The 20,937-nt window shown below is 50.8% G+C and overlaps 1 protein-coding gene across 6 annotated transcripts in view; it reads left to right on the plus strand.

Moving 5' to 3' along the window:
* Positions 1-20,702, plus strand: part of Tnip1 (TNFAIP3 interacting protein 1) — a 51,455-nt gene extending 30,753 nt beyond the window's left edge. For 5 of the 6 annotated variants that reach the window (XM_052197815.1, XM_052197818.1, XM_052197814.1 and 2 more), the window contains 12 exons: positions 221-315; positions 2,007-2,130; positions 4,459-4,548; positions 6,671-6,736; positions 6,866-6,997; positions 10,135-10,263; positions 12,182-12,313; positions 12,854-12,979; positions 13,373-13,438; positions 13,697-13,888; positions 15,419-15,509; positions 19,890-20,702. In XM_052197815.1, the coding sequence (XP_052053775.1) occupies positions 221-315; positions 2,007-2,130; positions 4,459-4,548; positions 6,671-6,736; positions 6,866-6,997; positions 10,135-10,263; positions 12,182-12,313; positions 12,854-12,979; positions 13,373-13,438; positions 13,697-13,888; positions 15,419-15,509; positions 19,890-19,924 (1,278 nt within the window). In that variant the 3' untranslated portion in view covers positions 19,925-20,702. The remainder of the gene's footprint in view (positions 1-220; positions 316-2,006; positions 2,131-4,458; positions 4,549-6,670; positions 6,737-6,865; positions 6,998-10,134; positions 10,264-12,181; positions 12,314-12,853; positions 12,980-13,372; positions 13,439-13,696; positions 13,889-15,418; positions 15,510-19,889) is intronic. The other variant, XM_052197816.1, reaches the window with a different exon arrangement.
* Positions 20,703-20,937: the final 235 nt, after the last annotated feature.

The following is a 20,937-nucleotide window of genomic DNA, read 5'->3' on the forward strand; positions in this document are numbered from 1 at the left end:
CTAGGCAGGGATTAATGGAAGCTGATGAGGGAGAGGAGGGAATTCTCACTGAGAGGACCAGGACCCCAGCTCTCCTTCCATCGGGCATCCTTAGCACTGGCTCCCATGGAGGAGGAGCCTGGGTGGATGGGCCTAGTGGCCGTCGCTCGAGCCCCCTTGTGTCAGCATGCCTTGGGATGCCCCTTCTAACCCTCGCCCCGTCTGCTCGTCTACTCCATAGACCTTATGTGAGCAGCTGCGCCAGGAGAATGAAACGCTGAAGGCCAAGCTGGACAAGGGCCTGGAACAGCGGGATCAGGCTGCCGAGAGGCTGCGGTAAGTCCAGGCCACCCCGAGACTGAGGACTAGGCCAGGAGGAATAAGGTCCCATTGTTCCTGGGATGAGGCCGCATCTGAGGGCGCTGCTCTCACAGCAGATCTCAGTGCCCTTCTCCTTGGTTTCTGGTGTTTTCTTCCTTGTACTGTGTTTATCTTGGGGGGTGGGGGTGTAGACAGCATTGAAAGCTGCCCTTGCCTGGGGACACTGCTGACACTTGTGTAGGAGCCGGCTTGTGTAGGATTCTCCTGCAACCTGGTGGTCCCCGTCATTCCCTTCTCCATTTTCCTGGGATCTTTGGAAGTCCTTCTCTGGACTCAGACCTGTGGGAAGGTATATGGCTTTACCCTCTCTGTCCTTGGCAAGACTGAGTTTGGGTGTCTGAGGTGAGCCATAGGGTCTACTTGTCACCAAGGATCTCTGACCACCGAGAATCAATGCGTCTACAAAGATGTAGGCATTCCCTAGAATAGCGACAGTTCCTGCTCGCCATGGTCCGGGGTTAGCCTGTTAGAAGAGAGCCTGAGTTAGACCCAGATCTTGCCACCGTGTATTCCCTCTTGGTCACTGTAGCCACAGGCCCATTTTGCATCATCGTGTCTTGGTTTGCTTTGGATATCCTAGTGGTTAGGGCCTTAGAGCTATACTCCATTATTCATGTCAAGATAATGTCATGAGGAGGATGCCCAGACTGAAGGAAAGGCTTATGGGTGAAAAGGCAGGAATTTAAGTCCTTGCTGAGTGGCCTGGGCAAAGCCATCTGACTCTGTGGTGTTTCTTTAATTAAATGGAAGCTGAAGGAATGTGTCCATGTGGCAAACATCCCGAGCGCCTCACGAGCTCAGGATTTCTCTCTCACTTATTATATTTCTGCTTGTTTTGTTTGGCACAGTCTTTTTCTATAGCCCAGGGAACTCACTGTGTGGCTCAGGCAGCCTCAGACCCCATAGGCTAACTTCTGCCTCCCAAATGTGCATAGGAGTTTTAGGTGTGAGTCCTCACACTCAACTCCGCTTGGTAATCGTCCCTACTGTAAATTATAAAGGAGGTCTCACCTAGAGCAGCACCTGTATTCAACACTAGATAACCTTGAAAGCAGATACAGTGGGATTGAGTCCCTGACAGGTGTGAGGCTGAGTCCATCAGAGCCTGCTCTTTCTGTGTTAAAGAGAGGGGGTGTCAGGTGCTGGTGAGTGCTCAGGACCTTCTAGCACCACACAGGCTCTGTGCTTCAGCTGAACCAGGACACTCTAACCAGAGGGGCGGAGCTTTCTTTGAACCAGGTCCTAGGACATGAAAGTGGCATGTGGACAACCTACAGATGGGGAAACCCTGCTGTTAAGGATTCTCATGCAGCCTGCGCACCTTTTTGGTCTGGCCGCACTCCCCAGAACACTGCTGCAGTGCCCGGGACAGTAGGTCCCTGACTTTGCTTGTTTGGTTGATTGGTTGGTTTTTTATTTTTTTTTGGATTTGGTTTTTTCGAGACAGGGTTTCTCTGTGTAGCCCTGGCTGTCCTGGAACTCACTCTGTAGACCAGGCTGGCCTCGAACTCAGAAATCCGCCTGCTTCTGCCTCCCAGAGTGCTGGGATTACAGGCAAGCACCACCACCGCCCGGCTGGTCCCTGGCTTTGCAGGCCTCTTAGCCCAGGGCTGACATCGCGGCATCTCCACTTGTCTCTTATCCAGGGAGGAAAACACGGAGCTCAAGAAACTGTTGATGAACAGCAGCTGCAAAGAGGGACTCTGTGGGCAGCCCAGCTCCCCAAAGACGGAGGGTGCCAGCAAGAAGGGCATGGCCGGGCAGCAGCAGGTACGTAGCAGGAAGTTCCAGTGTCCCAGGCTCCTCACCGAGAGTGAGCACATCCCCTCCTACACACAGGTCCAGCGGCGGAAGGTTCTGGTCGGTAGACTCTGTTTCCTGTGCAGCGTCTGTCTCCGTGGTGTGAGCACTCCTCGGCTTTTTGCTCTGCCTTCACCCCATGTGGAGTGTCCCTTTCTCTGAGACACATGCTCAGAGCTGTTGGCAGTCAGTCTCATGCCTCCGTGGCTCCACCGGCTGCCTGCCTGTCCTGCTTGCTCACTTGGATTGTCCAACGGCTGCTCATGGGAGTTGGGGCTCCACATTTTGCTTATTGTGGGTGCTAACATCTTAATGCATTTTGTCTTGTCAAAGTCTCCTTCTTGAAGGTGATTCCCAAAAGTCAGTTTAGTTTCTAAAGTGTCAGGAATCCTATGGAGATTGTATTAAGCTTGTGAGATTGCAACTTGGAGCCACTGCATGGAGAGGAAGACTGTAGTCTGGGGATGCCCCAGCGCTGGCCCGTGCTCCCTCCGCACCTCCAGGCCCAGCCTTGCTATGCAGTGAAGTCCAAGCGTGCCCTGCCCCACTTTTATCTTCCTCTAGTCGCCTCTAACCCCGTCACTTTTACCTCCTCAAGTGAGTTGCAGTCGGTTGCAACATAAGCCCTAATGCCAACTTTCTTTGTAATGTAGTAATTACCTTGGTCACTCACTCCCCACCCCGGGGCAGTGGTGTGCGTTGCCCAGGACTTGCAAAGCCATGAGTTCGTTTGGGCTCTTTTGCCTGAAGGGATGTTTCTTCCATGTATAGGGCCAGCAGGCGTCTTGGAGAGGTCATGTACCATCATACAATTAAGATTCTTGTGTCATCTCAAGCAGATGTGGGCATGGCCAGCTAAACAGCCTTCTCAGCCTGCCTCTTACTAGCCCTTTTTATTTTTTTAACCATGGCCTTACAGTGTAGCCGTGGTTGGTCTGAAATGCATTGTGTAGATCAGGCTGGCCTCCAGCTCACAGAGATCCTCCTGCCTTTGTTGGGATTAAAACTAGTTGACACATAGCCTTTAGCTGTTGCTGTTGATAGTGGGCTTCCTGGGGCAGGCATCTGCCCTTTCTCAGAGGCTGCTTTATCAGATAGATACCTTTTCCTCTCCAGGTGGCATGGTGTGTTTACAGGACATAGCCTGTAGGGGGCACCAGAGGCTCAGAAGCTCTGCTTCCAGCTTCTGCCCAGCCTGTGGTGGGGAATAGAGAGTTGGTGGGGACAGTGCAGACCAGCTTCTGGTCTCAGCAGACACCGAAGGCCCTGGCAACAGTCACTGCACGTACACTTCTCCCCTTGTCCTGTGGTTGTCACCTCAACACTTCTAAGGTGTTTAATTTTGAAACATTTTATTTTGAAGTAACTTTAAACTTAGGCAGAAATAGTGAAGAGTTGTGTTCCCATACTCCCTCCATCTTCCCTGGCTGGCTTACATACATAACCACAGACCTACCTCTCCAAGCATCTTATATAACCATCGATGTTACCAGAATGGGCATCTATGTGGGCACTGCAGCGCTGCCCAGATGCACCCATCTTTCACTCCTGTCCTCTCTGCCTTCCAGAATTGAATCCAGGATCCCACATGGGAGTCAGTATCACAACTTCTTAGTCTCCTCATGTCTGCCACGTGCCCCGGTTGTCCTGTTTTCCATGACCTTGGTGCTTTTGAATTGTACTGGCCAGTTGTTTTGCAGAATGGGTTTGGGTTTAGATTACATTGTGGTTACAGAGTTTGGAAAGAATCTCAGAAATGGCATGCTGTGTGCATACATCTGCACAGTGCTGGGCTCTTAGCACATGTTTCTGGCCTCGTGATGTTTGCCAATCCCCATAACACGTACGTTGTTTATTTTATGCTGGGGGTTACATGCGTGTTTGAGGCCAGAGGACAGTTCTCTCCTTCCACCATAGCTCCTCAGGCTCAGAGACGGTCACGGTCACTCACTGAGCCATCTCACTGGTTCCTCATAACTTCTAAAAATATATAAGCTACACCTTTTAGGTTAGGGGATTCGGAGTTGTTACGGGGGTTGGCCAGCAGTGCCTCAGTTAAAGTGGGGTAGATGGCTGGGGACAGTACGTGAGGCTGGCAGCCTTGATATACATCAGCAAAGGGGAATGTTCCTCGTGGGCTTCTGGGAGGAGGAGGTCATGGCTGTGACACTTCTTCTGGTGGCTGCTGGGTGGGAGGAGCAGGGAGATTGGAGACCAGGGGCCAGGGCCCTAGAAGAGCACTGGGCTGGGGGACAAAGTTTTATCTGACACTTTGGTAAAGACTCTGTCTTTCCCTAGGCCAGTATGATGGCAAGTAAAGTCCCTGAGGCGGGGGCCTTCGGTGCAGCTGAGAAGAAGGTGAAGTTGCTGGAACAGCAACGCATGGAGGTAGGTGGCTAAACTATACCCTTCTCCCCTCCTGGCTCTCTGGTTCCTGTTGGTCCTAGATCATCTTAGAGAGTTACTGTGGAAACCATTGAGCCTTCTGCCCATGGGCTAGGTGTCTGTCCTCTCTGGATCAACCACGGGGATCACTGAGGACACTGTACTTGTGGCACAGGCTGAAATTGTTTGGGAGCTCAGGGAGCTAGAGAGATGGCTCAGTGGTAACAGTGCATGCAGAGGACCCGGGTTCAGTTCCCAGGGCTCCTGGACTAGCTCACAACTGCCTGGAACTCCAGCTCCAGGGAGTGTAACCCCTTCTCTGGCCTCCAGGGGCGCCCACACTCACTCACCCACATACAGACGCAGACCCATATATTAAAAGGGTGAGCTTAGGAAAGCTAATGTAAGCTGGACACGGGAGGGGCCGTGATCAGTCAGTCAGGCCAATAGACATTAGAGACTGCAGTGGGGCGTGGCTGACAGTGAAGGAAGTGCCACGCCCTTGGCAGCAGCATTCTGTGTCCCACCCCTAAGCTCCTCCCCACCTCCAGCCCAGGCCGCTAGCCTGTCCTTGTCCCTCCTCTGGGCCTCTCCACACAGCTGGGCCCTTCCCCAACCCCTTCTTTCCACCCTCTTCCTTCACACACAGCTGAAGTCTTGCTTACACTCATATTCTAGATCCACTCATGTCTCAGAATGGAGAGAATTTCCATTATATAATGAACCAAGAGTCCCCCTCGAGATAGCTGCAGCTGACGTCAGCCTACTGTGCTCCCTTGGGGTCGTTTTGTTTTCAGTTTATTGTGGTACTAGGAACCACATACTGCTTTTCAGATAAGGTTTTCTCTTTTGAAATTGTCTCAGGAGATCTGTTCAGATCTCCAGCATAAGCCGATTCCTTCCATGTTTTAAGTACTTTTGTCGTTGGTAGTCATCTGAAGTTTGAACATCGTCCCCCATCTCCTGTCCTTTTATGTATTTAATGATGTAGAGTTGTTTTTCTTTGCTGAGTAACTGCTCTTTCAAGAGTAAGGCTTGTAATTAGCATTATCTTGAAGCTGCTCAAAGGATGTATTGAGTGGCCTATTTTCTTAATGACTGTGCTTTATCTGTTCTTGATGTACTTTAAGCCACGTTCTATGCTAAGCTGACACACATCGAGGGAGGGTTTAATTTTTACTTTTGGTTTGGTTTTGAAACAGGGTCTCTTCTATATAGCCTTGGCTGTTCTGGAACTCACTGTGTAGATTAGGCTAGCCTCAAACTCACAGAGTTCCTTTTGTCTTACTTCCTGAGTGCTGGGATTAAAAGTGTAGCCACTATGTCTGGCTGATTAACCTTTAAGTATGTTTATACACTTGGCTAAAGTGTTTTTCTTTTCTTCTTTTTTCTTTCTTTTTTTTTTTTTTTTAAGATTTATTTATTTTTTATATGTAAGTACACTGTAGCTGTCTTCAGACACTCCAGAAGAGGGCAGTCAGATCTCATTATGGATGGTAGTGAGCCACCATGTGGGTGCTGGGATTTGAACTCAGGACCTTCAGAAGAGCAGCCAGTGCTCTTAACTGCTGAGCCATCTCTCCAGCCCTTCTTTTTTCTTTCTATACCACATTTGTTTGTTTGTTTGTTTGGTTGGTTGGTTTTGGTTTTTTGGATTTTTTTGTTTGGTTGGTTTTGGTTTGGGTTTTTTTCTTCCGATACCAAAGCTTGAACCCAGGGCCTTGCACATGCTTGGCAAACACTTTCCTACAGATGCACTCTCCTACCTCAGCCCTTGGTTCAAGATTTCCATTGGCTACATTTTCAGAGTAGAATAATTTGTATTAAAGACAGTGAACACCTGGGGTTGCCACACCCTTCCAAAGTGTCCTCTGAAGAATCATGCTTGTGCCTCACAGGAATTCTCTCCAGGTCTCAGTGTTCCCTGTGGCTTTCCTAGCAAGGGTGAAGTGCAGCTGCAGATAAGGGTGGGGCAGCAGGGAGCACCTGACCAGTGGGGGATTGAGGTAGCCTAGAGTGCAGCTTTATCCCGAATGTGCTTTGGGAGCCAGGGAGCGTGGGGCACTCGGTGGGTATGGTGCTGCCCTGCCTCGTGTCTCTAACCCCAGTACCTGCCTCCCCACAGCTTCTGGAAGTGAACAGGCAGTGGGACCAGCATTTCCGGTCCATGAAGCAGCAGTATGAGCAGAAGGTGACGGAGTTCCTGGGAGCCGGGCCAAGAACGGCTTGAGGAGGCGGGATGAGGAGATGGTGATGGTAGAGGGACAGCTGGTACGTGCTCCTCTCCTGCCCTCACACTTCCCCTCTGCCCCTCCTCCAGATCACAGAGCTTCGCCAGAAGCTGGTGGACCTGCAGAAACAGGTGACTGAGCTGGAGGCCGAGCGTGAGCAGAAGCAGCGTGACTTTGACCGGAAACTCCTCCTGGCCAAATCTAAGATCGAGATGGAAGAGGCAAGTATGGTCAGCCATGCTGTCTTTGAGGTTCCAGGCTCCTCCCAGAGTCCCCGGGATCAGTGAGCCAGGGTCAGGTCAAGGGCTTCGTGACCTCTGGTTGGCATCACAAAGAAGTACATGATATACAAACATACAAAAGGGGCATAGTGGGTTCACGCCTGTGAGCCTAGCCCTCGGAGGCCAAGGCAGGAGAATAGAGAGTTACAAGCCATCCTGAGCTGCATAGCCAGACCTTGCTGGAGCTGGCACTGAGTTGGTAAAGGGCTTGTCTAGCAGCCTTGAGGCCCGGGATTCAATCCCTTGTACTTCATAAGCCAGGCACGGGAGTATGCAGAGGGAAGTGAGGAAGTTCAGGGCTATCCTTGGCTGCATAGTGAGCTTGAAGCCAGCCTGGGCTATAGGAGACTGTCAAAATGAGAAGATGCTATGTCCTAAAACAGGAAGATAAATGCAGGCCTCAGTGGGGTGAGGTGCTGATCAGAGTTCAGAGTAGTATAGAGCCTAAAACAAGGAATTAGTTTATCCAGTCATCTCAGCTGCCCCGGCCACTGTGCTAGATAGAATCAGGGGAAATCAGTCAGCTTGCCCTGCTAGAAAGAGATGGTGAGCGACCAGGCAGAGGTTCTTAGGTAAAGGTGTGTTCTACAACAAAGAGGCAGAGATAGAAACTAAGCAGAAGGGGCCTCATTCTGGCTGTGCTGTAGACCAATGCTCAAAAAAAAAAAAAAAAAGCTTCTGCCTTGTCATGTGTGACTGGTGCCAGCCACAGCCCTCCAGAGTCTTGAAGCAGCAGGCAGAAAGACAGACCACCCGATTCCCAGACCCTTGGGTTTTAGTGACAGTGCTACTTCTTTCTTGTCACGGGAGCTGCACACGGCTGCTTTGCCTAGCTTTATAGCGGATATTTTCCACGCTGATTGCCTCTCAGAGATCCTTCCATCAGCATGTGATACCCAGGCCTTATCTAAGCACGGCGTCTGCATGTGTCTGCCCCTTCCCTTGAGGGTGGGCCGCAGAGAGACTGCATTTCCCTCTGAGTACGCCAGCATGGCACTCACAGCCAGAGGCCTGGCTCTGTGGTCTTCCTTCCTCACTCCTGTCTACAGGGAGACAAATCCCTGGACCCTGACACTTCTGTCCTCTCCACTGGCTGAGCCTGCCCTTGCAGACAGCAACTCTGTGATCAAGAACATTCCTTGGGCTGGTGAGATGACTCAGCAGTTAAGAGCACTGGCTGCTCTTTCAGACTTCCTGAGTGTAATTCCCATCAACCACATGGAGGCTCACAACCATCTACAGGGGGATCTGATGCCCTCTTCAGATAGGCAGATGTATATACAGCAGAGCACTTACACATTAAAATATAAATATATATATATAAAATAAAAGACCATTCCTTGTCTTAAGCAGAAGCCAGTCCATCACCATTTGTCCTGGCCCAGGCTGCCCTGAGTCACCTCTGACTAGAAACCACTCACCCACTGGTGTGTAGAATATTGACTAAAGGTCACCCAGGAAGGGATGAGCACTGACCCGCCTCGGTCAGTCCCCTGATCCACGGTGCACAATACAGACGAGCTAACACTTTCCTGGAGTACTTCCCTGCCCCCTCCCCAGACCCTGGTCCTCTGGAACATAACTTCAGTTGAATTTTTTTTTTAGATTTATTTATTTTATGTCTATGAGTATTTTGCTTTCATGTATGTATGTATGTATGTATGTATACCCCCTGAGTGCCAGAAGAGGGCATCAGATCCTGTGGAACTGGAGTTTTGGATGTTTGTGATCTATCATGTTAGTATGAATTGAACTCAGGTCCTCTTCATGAGCAACAAGTGCTTTTAACTGTTGAGCCATCTCCAGCTCAGACATACCTGCTGACAATGCAGTGGTTTTGTTAGATGTGCCTGCTCCTAGTGCTACACTGCCATCCACTGTTTTAAGTTTTATTTAATTTTGAGGCGGTGCATTGCCATGTAGCCTAGACTGGCCTGGAACTCTATGCAGACCAGGCTGGCCTCTAACTCAGAGGTCCGCCTGACCCCGTCTCCAGACTGTGAGGATTAAAGGTGTTGGTCACCCCTCTCAGCCCAACCACTATTTTAAACTAAGAATCATGGTGCAGACCTGCAATCCCAGTTTCTGGGAAGGCTGAGGCAGGAGAATTGCCAAGGCTCAGGGCCTCCCTGGGATGCAGAATTAGCTAAAGCTTGCTTAAGTAATTTAGTAAAACCTCATCTGGAAATATGAAAAAAGATTAGGGGCTGAGGGTTTGGGGCCATAGCCCAGTGGTAGGACAGTTGCCTAGCATGTGTGAAACTCAGCCCCTGGAAAAGTAAATAATCCATTTCCTGCTTTTACCACTGCTGCCCAGTTTGATTTCCAGTCAGAGAAGTATGTTCAGGCCAGCGATATAGATAAACATACTTGCTGCCAAGCTCATGCTTGATCCTGGGACCCTCGTGGTAGAAGGAGAGAACTGACTTTCACAAGTTGTCATCTGACACACAGAGAGATAATATATAAATAAAAGTGTAAAAAGCAAAGAAACTCTTCCTTTGAAGTGAATGTTATGGAAATGGGGGCCTTAAATTCTGTTCCCTGTGTGGTCTCCAGAAGTCACCGTACACACATTTAATTCTCACTGGCCGAGGGGTCTGCTTGATGCCCCTTCGCCATTCCAGCTGCAGCTGTGTGGTGCAGAAGCCAGGAAGCTTCCACCCCTCGGCTGTGGTGACCTTTTACTCTGTGCTGTTCTGGAGGGAGGGCCTTCTGTCTCGCTTACCCTTTGAGCATGGTCTCTTCTATGCTCAGATATCTGAGGTCTTTAAGAGTCTACGGTATTCCTCACTCTTCTGAGAGAATTTCACACAGACAACATGTACACCCAAACTTGGACTCAGCTCTCACAAAGTTCCTCTGTGACTTTCGTTAAGAAAGAGTTGAGTGCCTTCCTCGCTATCGGGAATGGAAGAGACAAACATCCAGACTCTGGAAGACATCAGCGTTTTCCCAGGTCATTTGCAGACAAGCACTATGAGATGGTTGCTGAGAAGGAGGGAAAGCCAGGGCATGGGTCAGGCAGTCCAGGCCTCCAGGAGTGTCCCTGTTTACCAACCCTGCTCTCCCTGCAGACCGACAAGGAGCAGCTGACAGCAGAGGCCAAGGAACTGCGCCAGAAGGTCAAGTACCTGCAGGATCAGCTGAGCCCGCTCACGAGGCAGCGAGAATACCAGGAAAAGGAGATCCAGCGGCTCAATAAGGTGGGCACTTAGACCCCTCCCCCCAGGTGGGGGAAGGCTACTGTGAGCTCAGCTACAGGGCCCACCCCTCTGCTGTCACCTCCAGCTGAAGAGATGTGACACCTGGTGAGGGGGCTAGAGGCACCATTCCTATCTTCCCTGCCCTCACACACTCAGAGTGACCCAGCCCAGGAGAAGTTTGGACTCACTCCTGCTTCCCATGTGGCCTTTGTACATGTGCCCCTCCCTGCCCCAAGGTCCCACTAGCCCCTGGCAGTGCCTACCCAAGCTTGACTGTCACTTGCTCAGCAAAGCCAACCCTGGATCTCTTTGATGGCCCCATTCTGTGGTTCTAGGGTAGCAATAGTTTTTCTTGTTCTTGCTAACAGTCTGTCTTGTTTAGGCACCACATACACACACACACACACACACACACACACACTTTTCTTTTTCTGAGACAGGGTTTCTCTGTGTAGCCCTGGCTGTCCTGGAATTCACTCTGTAGACCAGGCTGGCCTTGAACTCAGAAATCCACCTGCCTCTGCCTCCCAAGTGCTGGGATTAAAGGTGTGTGCCACCACTGCCCGGCACAACACACATACACTTCTTAAAGGCAGTACAAGAAACCTGTCACTGAGAGTCCCTGATGTCTAGGAGCTAAAGTCCAGTTGGTAATGAATGGCCATCCCTGAGATGGTCAAAGCTGTGAATTATCACGTGACCAGGGTTGGTGGAAACCAGGGGAGAGAATCTCGGGAGATAGGAGCTTTCTGTAGACAAGAAGGAAAGTAACAAGAGGACACTTCACCTTTTGTTTCATTTTTGTTTGGTTAGTTGGGTTTCTTTTTGTTTTTTGTTTTTAAGATAGGGTTTTTCTGTGTAGTCCTGGCTGGCCTGGAACTCATTCTTGTAGACCAGGCTGCTTCTGCCTCCCGAGTGTTAGGACTAAAGGTGGGTGCCACTACCTCCGGCTTCCTCCCCACCCCGCAGTGTTGGCTGTGGCTGGTATTCAGGGTTGGTTGGTTAAAAAAAAGAAAAAAACTAAGTAGAGATTGCAGTTAAGGTTCGTGGGACTAGAGACACAATGGGTGCTGAGGCTCAGTGCCCTGCAAAGCCGGCAGAGAGTGCAGCTCCTCTCAGAGAGCTAGGCTTCTTTCCAGGTCCTGGGTGCGAGGAGTTGAGCCAGGCCTGTTGAGAGGTCTTTGTAGGTGAAGATCTCAGGTTAGCCTGCAGGGTAAGAACACAGCTGGGTTGTGATCCTTGTGTTCACTCACTAGGCCACTATGTATGACCTCAGCAGTCCCCATTCGTGTTTCTGTTGCTGCACTAAATCACCATGACCAAAAGCAACTGGGGAGGAAAGGGTTTATTTCAGTTTATAACTTTGAGGTCCATCCGTCACTGAGGGAAGTCAGGGCAGGAATCTGCAGGCAGGAACTGAAGCAGGAGCCACGGAAGAATACTGCTTACAGACTGGCTTCTCCTGGCTAACTCAGCCTTTCTTCTACGCTCCAGGACAGCCAGCTGATGGGCTGGCACCGCCTCAGCAAGATGAGCCTTCCCATGTCAGTCACTAAGCAAGAAAATGCCTCAAGGCAGTTTGGTTGAGGCATTTTCTCAGTTAAGGTTCCTCTTCTCAAATGATTGTATTGAGTTGACAAAACAAACAAACAAACCAGGACACTCAGTCACAGTAGGTCTCTGGTGTCAGTTTTCAAGTGAGTAAAATGGGTGTGAGATCCTAACCTTTATCCTGCAGGATGATGAAGAGACTTCAATGCAGTGGCCCATCCAGTGCAGCGGTATGAGTAAGGCTGGCTAAGGGCCACTGCTGCTGGGTTACGGAATGATAGAAAGAGGCTCTCTGTGAGTGGTCTTCAGATGGGTCTGACTTCTAGGGATCCTGCTGATGGTACTGTCTCTTCCTTCCTGACTCCAGGCCCTGGAGGAGGCCCTCAGCATCCAGGCCTCTCCGTCATCTCCACCTGCAGCTTTTGGGAGCCCAGAAGGAGTTGGGGGCCATCTGAGGAAGCAGGAACTAGTGACGCAGAATGAGTTACTGAAGCAGCAGGTGAGGCCCCGAGGAGTGGTGCATCCCCTGGAGCCAGCTGGCCTTCGTGTGCTGGCTCTGCCCGCTCTGCTCTCCACTCTCTATGGTTTGCTTTGCTTTGTTTTTTAGGTGATGATGATGATGATGATGATGATGATGGGTGTATATAGCGTTCTGCCTGCACGCATGCCTGCAGACCAGAAGGGGGCACCAGCTCTCATTACAGATGGTTGTGAGCCATCACATGGTTGCTGGGAATTGAACTCGGGACCTCTGGAAGAGCAGTATTCTTAACCTCTGAGCCATCTCTCCAGCCTATGCTTGTACTTTTTAATTTTAAGCCAATAATCCCTTTGTTCAAGTGAAGTCCTTTCTCAAAGTCCAGAGTATAAAAGAACACGGAATTGTTCTGGTATAGTTGGATTGGAGGTTCGAGGTGCCTTACTCCCATCTCCAGTGCCCCCAGTTCTTCCCCCACAGCCCAGTGAGATACATGGATGCTGGCCTGAGCGAGCAGCCTCTGGCAGGCTACCACACCCCTCCCCTCCCTGTCTCCTCCAGGTAAAGATCTTTGAAGAGGACTTCCAGAGAGAACGGAGTGACCGTGAACGCATGAACGAGGAGAAGGAGGAGCTGAAGAAGCAAGTGGAGAAACTGCAGGCCCAGGTCGCCCTGACTAATGCCCAGGTGAGACCCCACCCTGGCCTGCGGGTCAGAGGGCCTGGGCGTTTGCTGGACTCCCAGCCAGCTCTGCCACTACGGCTCTCTTCGACCTCTGCCGGTCCCTTGTCCTCTGACCTCTGTATAAGGTTGAGGTCTAGCTAAGGTGTTCCTGCTCTGACTCCCCATCAGTGTCGCTGTGTCCTATAGCAGCTGAGCCTCGGGCGTAACCCGACCTGTGTTCAGGCCACCCAGGAAGAGCAGGGGCCCCACAGCTAACAGTTCCAAGCTTGAGTGGTACACTGGGCCTCAGCCATCTGTCCAGTGTTTGCTTCAGCATTTCATCAATGGCGAGGCCTTAGGGCTGGCTACACCTGGCCCTGAACCACTGGTACCATGAGGCCTCTTTCCCTTCTTCAGCTCAAAACACTCAAAGAGGAGGAGAAGGCCAAGGAAGCCCTAAAACAGCAGAAGAGGAAGGCGAAGGTAAGGGGCTGGAGGGGGTGGGCGGCTGGCGTGCACCCTGACCACCTGGGGCGGGTGCTGGCATTATGCCAGGTAGGTGCCACCAGAGCAGTCCTTGTTAACTATTATTATCAGTTGTCTATGACCAGGTCCCCAGGCCTCTGCCTGGGTCCCGGCCCACCTTGCCTTCTGAGAGAGCTAAGGTTCCGGCTACAGGGCAAACGAGGTGGGTGCCACTGGGGGTTGGCAGACCAGAGGCAGATACAGTCTTTCTTGCAGGCCTCGGGAGAGCGCTACCACTTGGAACCCCACCCCGAGCACCTCTGCGGCGCCTATCCCTATGCCTACCCACCCATGCCAGCCATGGTTCCTCACCATGCCTACAAGGACTGGTCCCAGATCCGCTACCCTCCACCCCCAGTGCCCATGGAGCACCCGCCCCCACACCCCAATTCCCGCCTCTTCCATCTGGTGAGTCTTGTGTCCCTCCTTCCTGCAGATTCTGTCTAATGGAAGGGTAAGAAACTGCTGTCCAGTGCTTTCTGAGACAGGGTGGTTGTGGGCAGGGATCTAGGCCCGGCCCTGGGCTGCTCTCCTAGCTGCTCAGTACCGTTGGTGTCAAAGGGGGAAGGCCTGGTAGAATGCAGAGTGGGAAGGCTGGCCGCCAGGTCTCCAGCTGGGGACCACCAGCTGCTGAGTCACCGTGCTTCTCCCCCTCCCTCTACCTTCTTTCTTCCCCTCTCTCCATTCTTCCTGCTTTCTCTCCTTCCCTTTTCTCCTCTTATTTTGGTTCCTCTCCTTTCCTCATATTTTTGTCTCACTCCCAAGAGTTATTGTCACCTATCACTTCTGTAGTCTCTATAATAGCCCCACTGATGTGCCCAGCTCTTCCCTGAGGTGGGTGTAGTGCCTCCTGTCTCTTATACCTTCTCCCTTATACACACTTTTAAACATTGGTATAGATACTGTGCTTAGAAGATTACTTTAAGTTAGATGTGGTGGCTCATGCCTGTAATCCCAGCACAGCTGAGGGAAGATGCTTGCTCACAAGTTTGGGACCAGCCTGAGCAACATAGTGAGATAGTCGAGCCTGCACTATAGATTGAGACTCTTAACTCAGAAAACAAAAGAGGGAGGTAGTCAGAGACTCAAAGGCTACACTTGGCCACTTTTTTTTTAGCTGAATGAGATATAAACCTTAGGATTTGGCACTTTGTTTCTGTGCATTTAGGGCTGTTCTGGCTGTGGCTCTGGAATGTGGCTGTGACTACTACTACTACTTCTTCTTCTTCTTCGTCCTCCTCCTCCTCCTCCTCCTCCTCCTCCTCCTCCTCCTCCTCCTCCTCCTTCTCCTCCTCCTCCTTCTCTTCCTCCTCCTCTTCTTCTTCCTCCTCCTTCTCCTCCTCCTCCTTTTTTTTTTTTTTATTGTTTTCTGAGAGAGTTTTTCTGTATAGCTTTGGATGACCTGGAACTCACCCAGTAGATCAGAATAGTTGAAATTTAGAAATCTGCCTGCCTCTGCCTCCAGAGTTCTAGGACTAAAGGCGTGCGCCACCACACCTGGCTCAGTTGTGGATTCTTATTTCTTTTTAAAGATTTATTTATTTATTATATGTAAGTACACTGTAGCTGTCTTCAGACGCTCCAGAAGAGGGAGTCAGATCTCATTAGGAGTGGTTGTGAGCCACCATGTGGTTGCTGGGATTTGAATTCAGGACCTCTGGAAGAGCAATCAGTGCTCTTAACCGCTGAGCTATCTCTCCAGTCCCTCAGTTGTGGATTCTTTTTTTTTTTGTTTGTTTGGTTTTGTTTTTTGTTTTTTGACTTTTTCGAGACAGGGTTTCTTTGTGTAGCCCTGGCTGTCCTGGAATTCACTTTGTAGACCAGGCTGGCCTCAACTCAGAAATCTGCCTCCCTCTGCCTCCCAAGTGCTGGGATCAAAGGTGTGCGCCACCAGTGCCTGGCTCAGTTGTGGATTCTTAAACACCCATCTCGTTGCAGCCGGAGTACACCTGGCGTCCACCCTGTGCAGGGGTTCGGAATCAGAGCTCTCAAGTGATGGACCTGCCCCCAGACAGGCCTACAGAACCAGGTGAGTGTGGGTTCCCTTGGTAGAGGACCTTTACCCGACAGCATTGATCTGGCCTGCAGAAACTGAGAGCTTGGTGACCAGTTCCCTGGAATAGTATTGAGAGAGGAAAGATGTTGACTGAAGGGTGGGGTGGTTGGAGGAGCAGGCGCTGCCATGCTAGTTCTGTGCTGGGAGCCAGCACTGCTCACAAGCGGAAGCAGACATGGCCCTGTCCTAGTGAGGGAGCAGAAGTGAATTTCAGGACTCATAAAGACAGATGGGTTACACTTTCCCAGAAAAGGAGTAAGTTTCTGTGAGGGAGGTCCAAGGGCTTGACCTAGAGCAGGGTCAGGAGAGTTTTAGGGAGACAGTGACATCCAAGCTGAGAAGCCATAGGGGTAGGGATACTCTGGCAAAGAAAAATGAGAGCCACAAAGACTTCGTGTCTGGGACAAAACTTTCTGGGTCTGGGACAAAATGCCTGAGGCAATCAGCTTCCAAGATGTGGCTCAAGGTTTCACAGATTTCACTCACATTATTTGGCCCTGTCACTTTGAGCCTATGGCTGCCCAGAGCATTGTGCCAGGAGCACGCAGCAGAGGTGACCACCCCTTGATGGCCAGGAAGCAAAGCAAGAAAGAGAAGGGGGGCTGGGAGAGCCTCTGTTCTCTGCAGAAGCATACTTGTAATGACACAACTTCCTTTCACTCTGCCACCTCCTTGGGGTCCACCATTCCCAAGAGGTCCACAGGCTGGTGACTAAGGCATTTGGGGACATTCTGCCTCTGGGTCCTGGGCTCGTTCCATCTCACAATGCAAAGTGCACGTGGGCCGTCTCCCCAGAGTCCCCATAATCATGACTGATCGAGAACTGCTTAAAAGTCCAGTTTCTTAAAGCTCAAGACAGACTCATCTCTGAGACCTTATAGAAACCATAAGGACTCAGGCATGGTGCCACAAACTATATTCCCATCACTTGGGAGGTGGAGACAAGAGGATCAGGGATCCCAGGTCATCCTTGATTACATAGCAAGTTCAAGGTTAGCCTGGGCTATGACCCTATCTCCAAATAAAAGATTTGAAGAGAAGGTTCCACACTTCAGTATACAGTGTTGGGTCAGACCCTGTTTCAGAAGGGAGAGAGTGTCATAGTCAAGAAGGGTTAGACCAGCCGGGCAGTGGTGGCGCACTCCTGTAATCCCAGCACTTGGGAGGCAGAAGCAGGAGGATTTCTGAGTTCGAGGCCAGCCTGGTTTACAAAGTGAGTTCCAGGACAGCCAGGGCTACACAGAGAAACCCGGTCTCAAAAAAATAAAAAAACAAAAAAATAAAATAAAAAGAAGGGTCAGAGCAGAGTAATACTGAAGCCCAGAAAAGCAGACAGACGTTCCATAGCTCAGGGCTGTCACCTTGGCTAGTTGTGCTTGCTGCCTGTGGCTCCCCATGCCCCCCATTCCACACGCCAGGCATCTGTAACTTCCTGGAGTCTCTAGTACAGCTTAGACTTCATCCTCACAGTTTCACCTACTGCCTCCTCCGGGGTTGCTCAATGGGCCTTGGCTGCTGCCATACACACTGCCTGCCTCCAGTCCCCAGGCCTTCCTTTGAGATCTGGGTGGATGCCATGACCCCATAACACTTGGCATTATGCATGCCTGTCAAGCCACTGTGATGTGGACAATGCCAACATCTACTTCCAGTTAGAGCTCTGCAGCTCTAATGCGTGGGTCAGGTCCTCTGAGTGCCCCCCGACCTGAGCATGGCCAGGAATTCTCCTAGAAGTGGCTCTCCAGGCAGTGCCACCTGAAGGCACACTGGTGTTCTCGGGGCAGGTCAGAGGGCTTTATATTTCCAGGTCTTTTGGCGTGGGACTCTATAATAAACCGAATTGAACTTGAACTTGTGGTGATCCTCCTGCCTCTCCCTCTCCGGGACTGGAATTATGGATGGGAGTCAGCCCATCCTTACTTTAGACCTTCCAATAGGAAGGAATTATGAGGAATCCCTCAACACATCTTATCTCTTGGCAAGGTTTTTTGCTGCTTTTTTAAAAATTATTTTTAGTTATGTGTATGCGGAAGTGTGCACATGTGGGTGCTGGTGCCTATGGAAGTCGGTAGGCCCTCTGAGCAGGGTTACAGGTTACTGAGTGCACTGTATGCACTCTTAACCACAGAGCCATCTCTCCACCCGGAGTTGCTTTTCTCCCTCCCTCCCTCTCCCTCTCTCTTCCCTCTTCCCTCTCTCCTCCCTTCCTCGGGACTTCCATCCCCCCCTCTCTGGTTTTTTTGTTTGTTTGTTTGTTTTTGGATTTGGATTTCGTTTTTTTCGAGACAGGGTTTCTCTGTATGGCCCTGGCTCTCCTGGAACTCACTCTGTAGACCAGGCTGGCCCTGAACTCAGAAATCTGCCTGCCTCTGCCTCCCAGAGTGCTGGGATTACAGGCATGTGCGACCACCGCCCAGCTCCCTCTCTGTTTTTTTGTTTGTTTGTTTTTCAAGACAGGATAGCTCTGGTTGTCCTGGAAGGAACTCACTCTGTAAACCAGGCTGCCCTCGAATTCATAGATACACCTGTCTCTGCCTCCTGAATGCTGAGATTAAAGGCTTATACCACCATGCCAGACCAGAAGCAATTCTTACAAAGGGAAGCTGGGATTAAAGGCTGCCTGGCTCCCATTGTTTATTTCTGAGGATCCTCCCTGGCAGATGCTTGATGCCTCTTTCCCAGCCAACCTGCAGTGGTTTTAAGTTACCTGCACCGCCATAGCCCCAATCTTAGAGTAAATCTGGCTGAAGGCAGTCTGCAATAGTGGTGACCATGCCAGAACACTGTGACCTTGACACTGGCTCCACCCACTTGTTACGTTCCACCTCTCACAGGTCTCATGGACTAAACTGACAGGTTCTTGCTAGAGTGTATGGCAAGTGGCCCAGTTTCCAGTAGGGTCTTCTTGTCTACCCGAGACCTCATGAGCCTGGCCTCACCACAGACACACCAGTCAGTATCGAGCTCTTCTGAAACCTCACTACGATCACTGTTTAGTTTTGTCTACTGCTGTCCAGGCAGTTCCTGGGGCTCTGAACTATATCACAGACTCTACGATGACTGAGCCCCCTCTGGTCAGCAGTTCCCTGGTTTAGCAGTTTTCAGTATGACTTAGCTTTCCATCCCTGACCCAAGCCACCATGACAATCTACTTATACAAAAGAAAGATGTGTTTTAGATGCAGAACTTCCAAGGTTTTAGCCATGGTCACTTGGCCCTCTGATGGGACCTCCTCTCATAGTAGAATATATAGTAGAGTAGGTCTGTTCACCCAGAAACAAGGGAGAGGCAAGGTCTGGAGTTCCAGCACCCCTTCAGGGGTACTCGCCCAGTGACTTTGATTTACCCGGTAGGGCCTTACCTCCTAACTTTTAGTGTGAGAGCACTGTGGGCTAGCTGGTGACTAAGCTCTTAAATGTCTCTCTTGGGAAATATTTAAAGCCAGGCAGTTGATGGTGGTGCACGCTTTTAATCACAGCACTCGGGAGGCAGACGCAGGCGGATTTCTGAGTTCGAGGCCAGTCTGGTCTACAGAGTGAGTTCCAGGACAGCCAGGGCTACATAGAGAAACCCTGTCTCAGAAAAAATCATTTAAGGTCCAAGTCACGGTGTTTCAGTAGGAGTTAAGGAAAGCGGCTGCTGTAAGCATCTGAGGGAGCCTGAGATCAAGGAGTGAGAGACTGGGACAAGGCAGGCAAGAGATGGCAGAGGTGTCCACAGTCTGGCCCCTTGCAGAATGTGGTAGGAGGGCTGTCTGAATCTTGAGCAGTATAAATTCCTTAGATGTTTTAAAACACAATAACATGACCAGATTGGAACTTCAGAAAACTCCATCTGGCCACAGAGTCTGTCATTATGAGATTAAAGGCTCTGGAGCTGCAAGCTTGTCAGGAGACGTGAGGAAGCATGAGCCTGTGGGACTCTGGGAATGCCATCTTGAGAATTGGGTGATGTACAACAGAGAGGACATTTCCCCAGCGGGTCTTGAAGCCCTTTGGGGCTGTCTTAGTGAGTGGCAGAGGGTGGCATGGTAGGCAGGGCTGACCTCTTTCCAAGTACTTACTTTGAGGATTTGGAGACCGATGACCTGAGTTCAAATCCCAGCTCCAGAACATTATAAATCTGGGATTTGGGACACATTTTTGTACCCCTTTGTCCTAGCTCCCTCCTCTGTTACAAGTGTAACAAATGGCCTCCTCCTCGGGGCTGGGTACAGATTGCATGATGGATGTCCTAGACCCACAGCCTGGTACTCAGTAGCATACAATACCTAGCTGTTTACACTGGTGGGGAGGCCTGACTGTGAGAATAACCAGACCACGTCTTGAAGCTTCAAAACTTTTGTTTATCTAGAGTCTGCAGACAATGACTGTGATGGGCCCCAGTGAGACTGCAGTGGGTCATTCGGTTCCACCTTCATCTTTCAGAACCAGCTGACCTCAGAGTGCCAGAAGTGTAAAGATCATGTGCATGTTCTATGTGACCCAACCCTTGGCAGAACAGGCTGGGATGGGCAGCTGGCCCACATCCCCAGCCAAACCTCGAACTGTTTACAAGACTAGGGAGAATCCACCCATGGGGCCTCCACCAGGTTCTTCTGGATACAACCGGGAGAAACTCAACACCTTGCCTCTTGCCAAGACAAGGAAGTCTCACCTGGCTTTGACCTGCCATCTGTTGCTGAGGCCACTGGCCTCCATCCTAAGAGTGGGGTGCAACAAGACCCCTTTCAGAACCTCAAAGACATGGTTCCAGACTCTCCAGAGACCACGCCCAGTTCATGTGCATGTGCCGTTTTTTTTGTTGTTGTTGTTGTTTTTGCTTCAAGCTCAGTAGCAGGATGTGCCCCATGTGCCCCGTGGCCCAGCTCCTTACCCCCCTCTGTGAGGAGTTACAGGAAGAGGGCTTCATCTCTAGAGCAGAAGAGAACAGAGAACAATGGGATGGCCTGATGCTCGCCACTGTACCTGTGGCAGCCGCCCGAGAGCCACCGTGATCTGGGATGAAGGCCACACCAGCCATGCCTGATGAAGGGCCCCAGACTGAAGGTGACATCGGCCTCCACAGTTAGATGTTTATGGTGCCAGAGGCCTGTATTAAAGTAGCTGTCTGTTGCTAGGCAGCTGTTTGCACAAATCCTGGACATAAATTCAACTTGAGGATCAACATTTTGTGCCTGATTAATTCCTTTATGCCCTGGTGGCCATGGAGTCTTGTTTCTCTGCTTCTGGTCCCCCAGCATTCCCTTCCTGCATAGCCCTGAGAATGCTGCTAGCATCTTAGGGGCACGCAAGCATGGCGGGAAGATACCCGGCAAAGGACCTGGGGTAAACCTTAGTTCCCAGCCTTCAGAAATGACACCCTCTTAGCCCTCAATGCCCTGGGGAAGGTGGGTGAGGAC

The sequence above is a fragment of the Apodemus sylvaticus genome, chromosome 10 (assembly GCF_947179515.1).
Source record: "Apodemus sylvaticus chromosome 10, mApoSyl1.1, whole genome shotgun sequence".
Lineage (NCBI taxonomy): Eukaryota > Metazoa > Chordata > Mammalia > Rodentia > Muridae > Apodemus > Apodemus sylvaticus.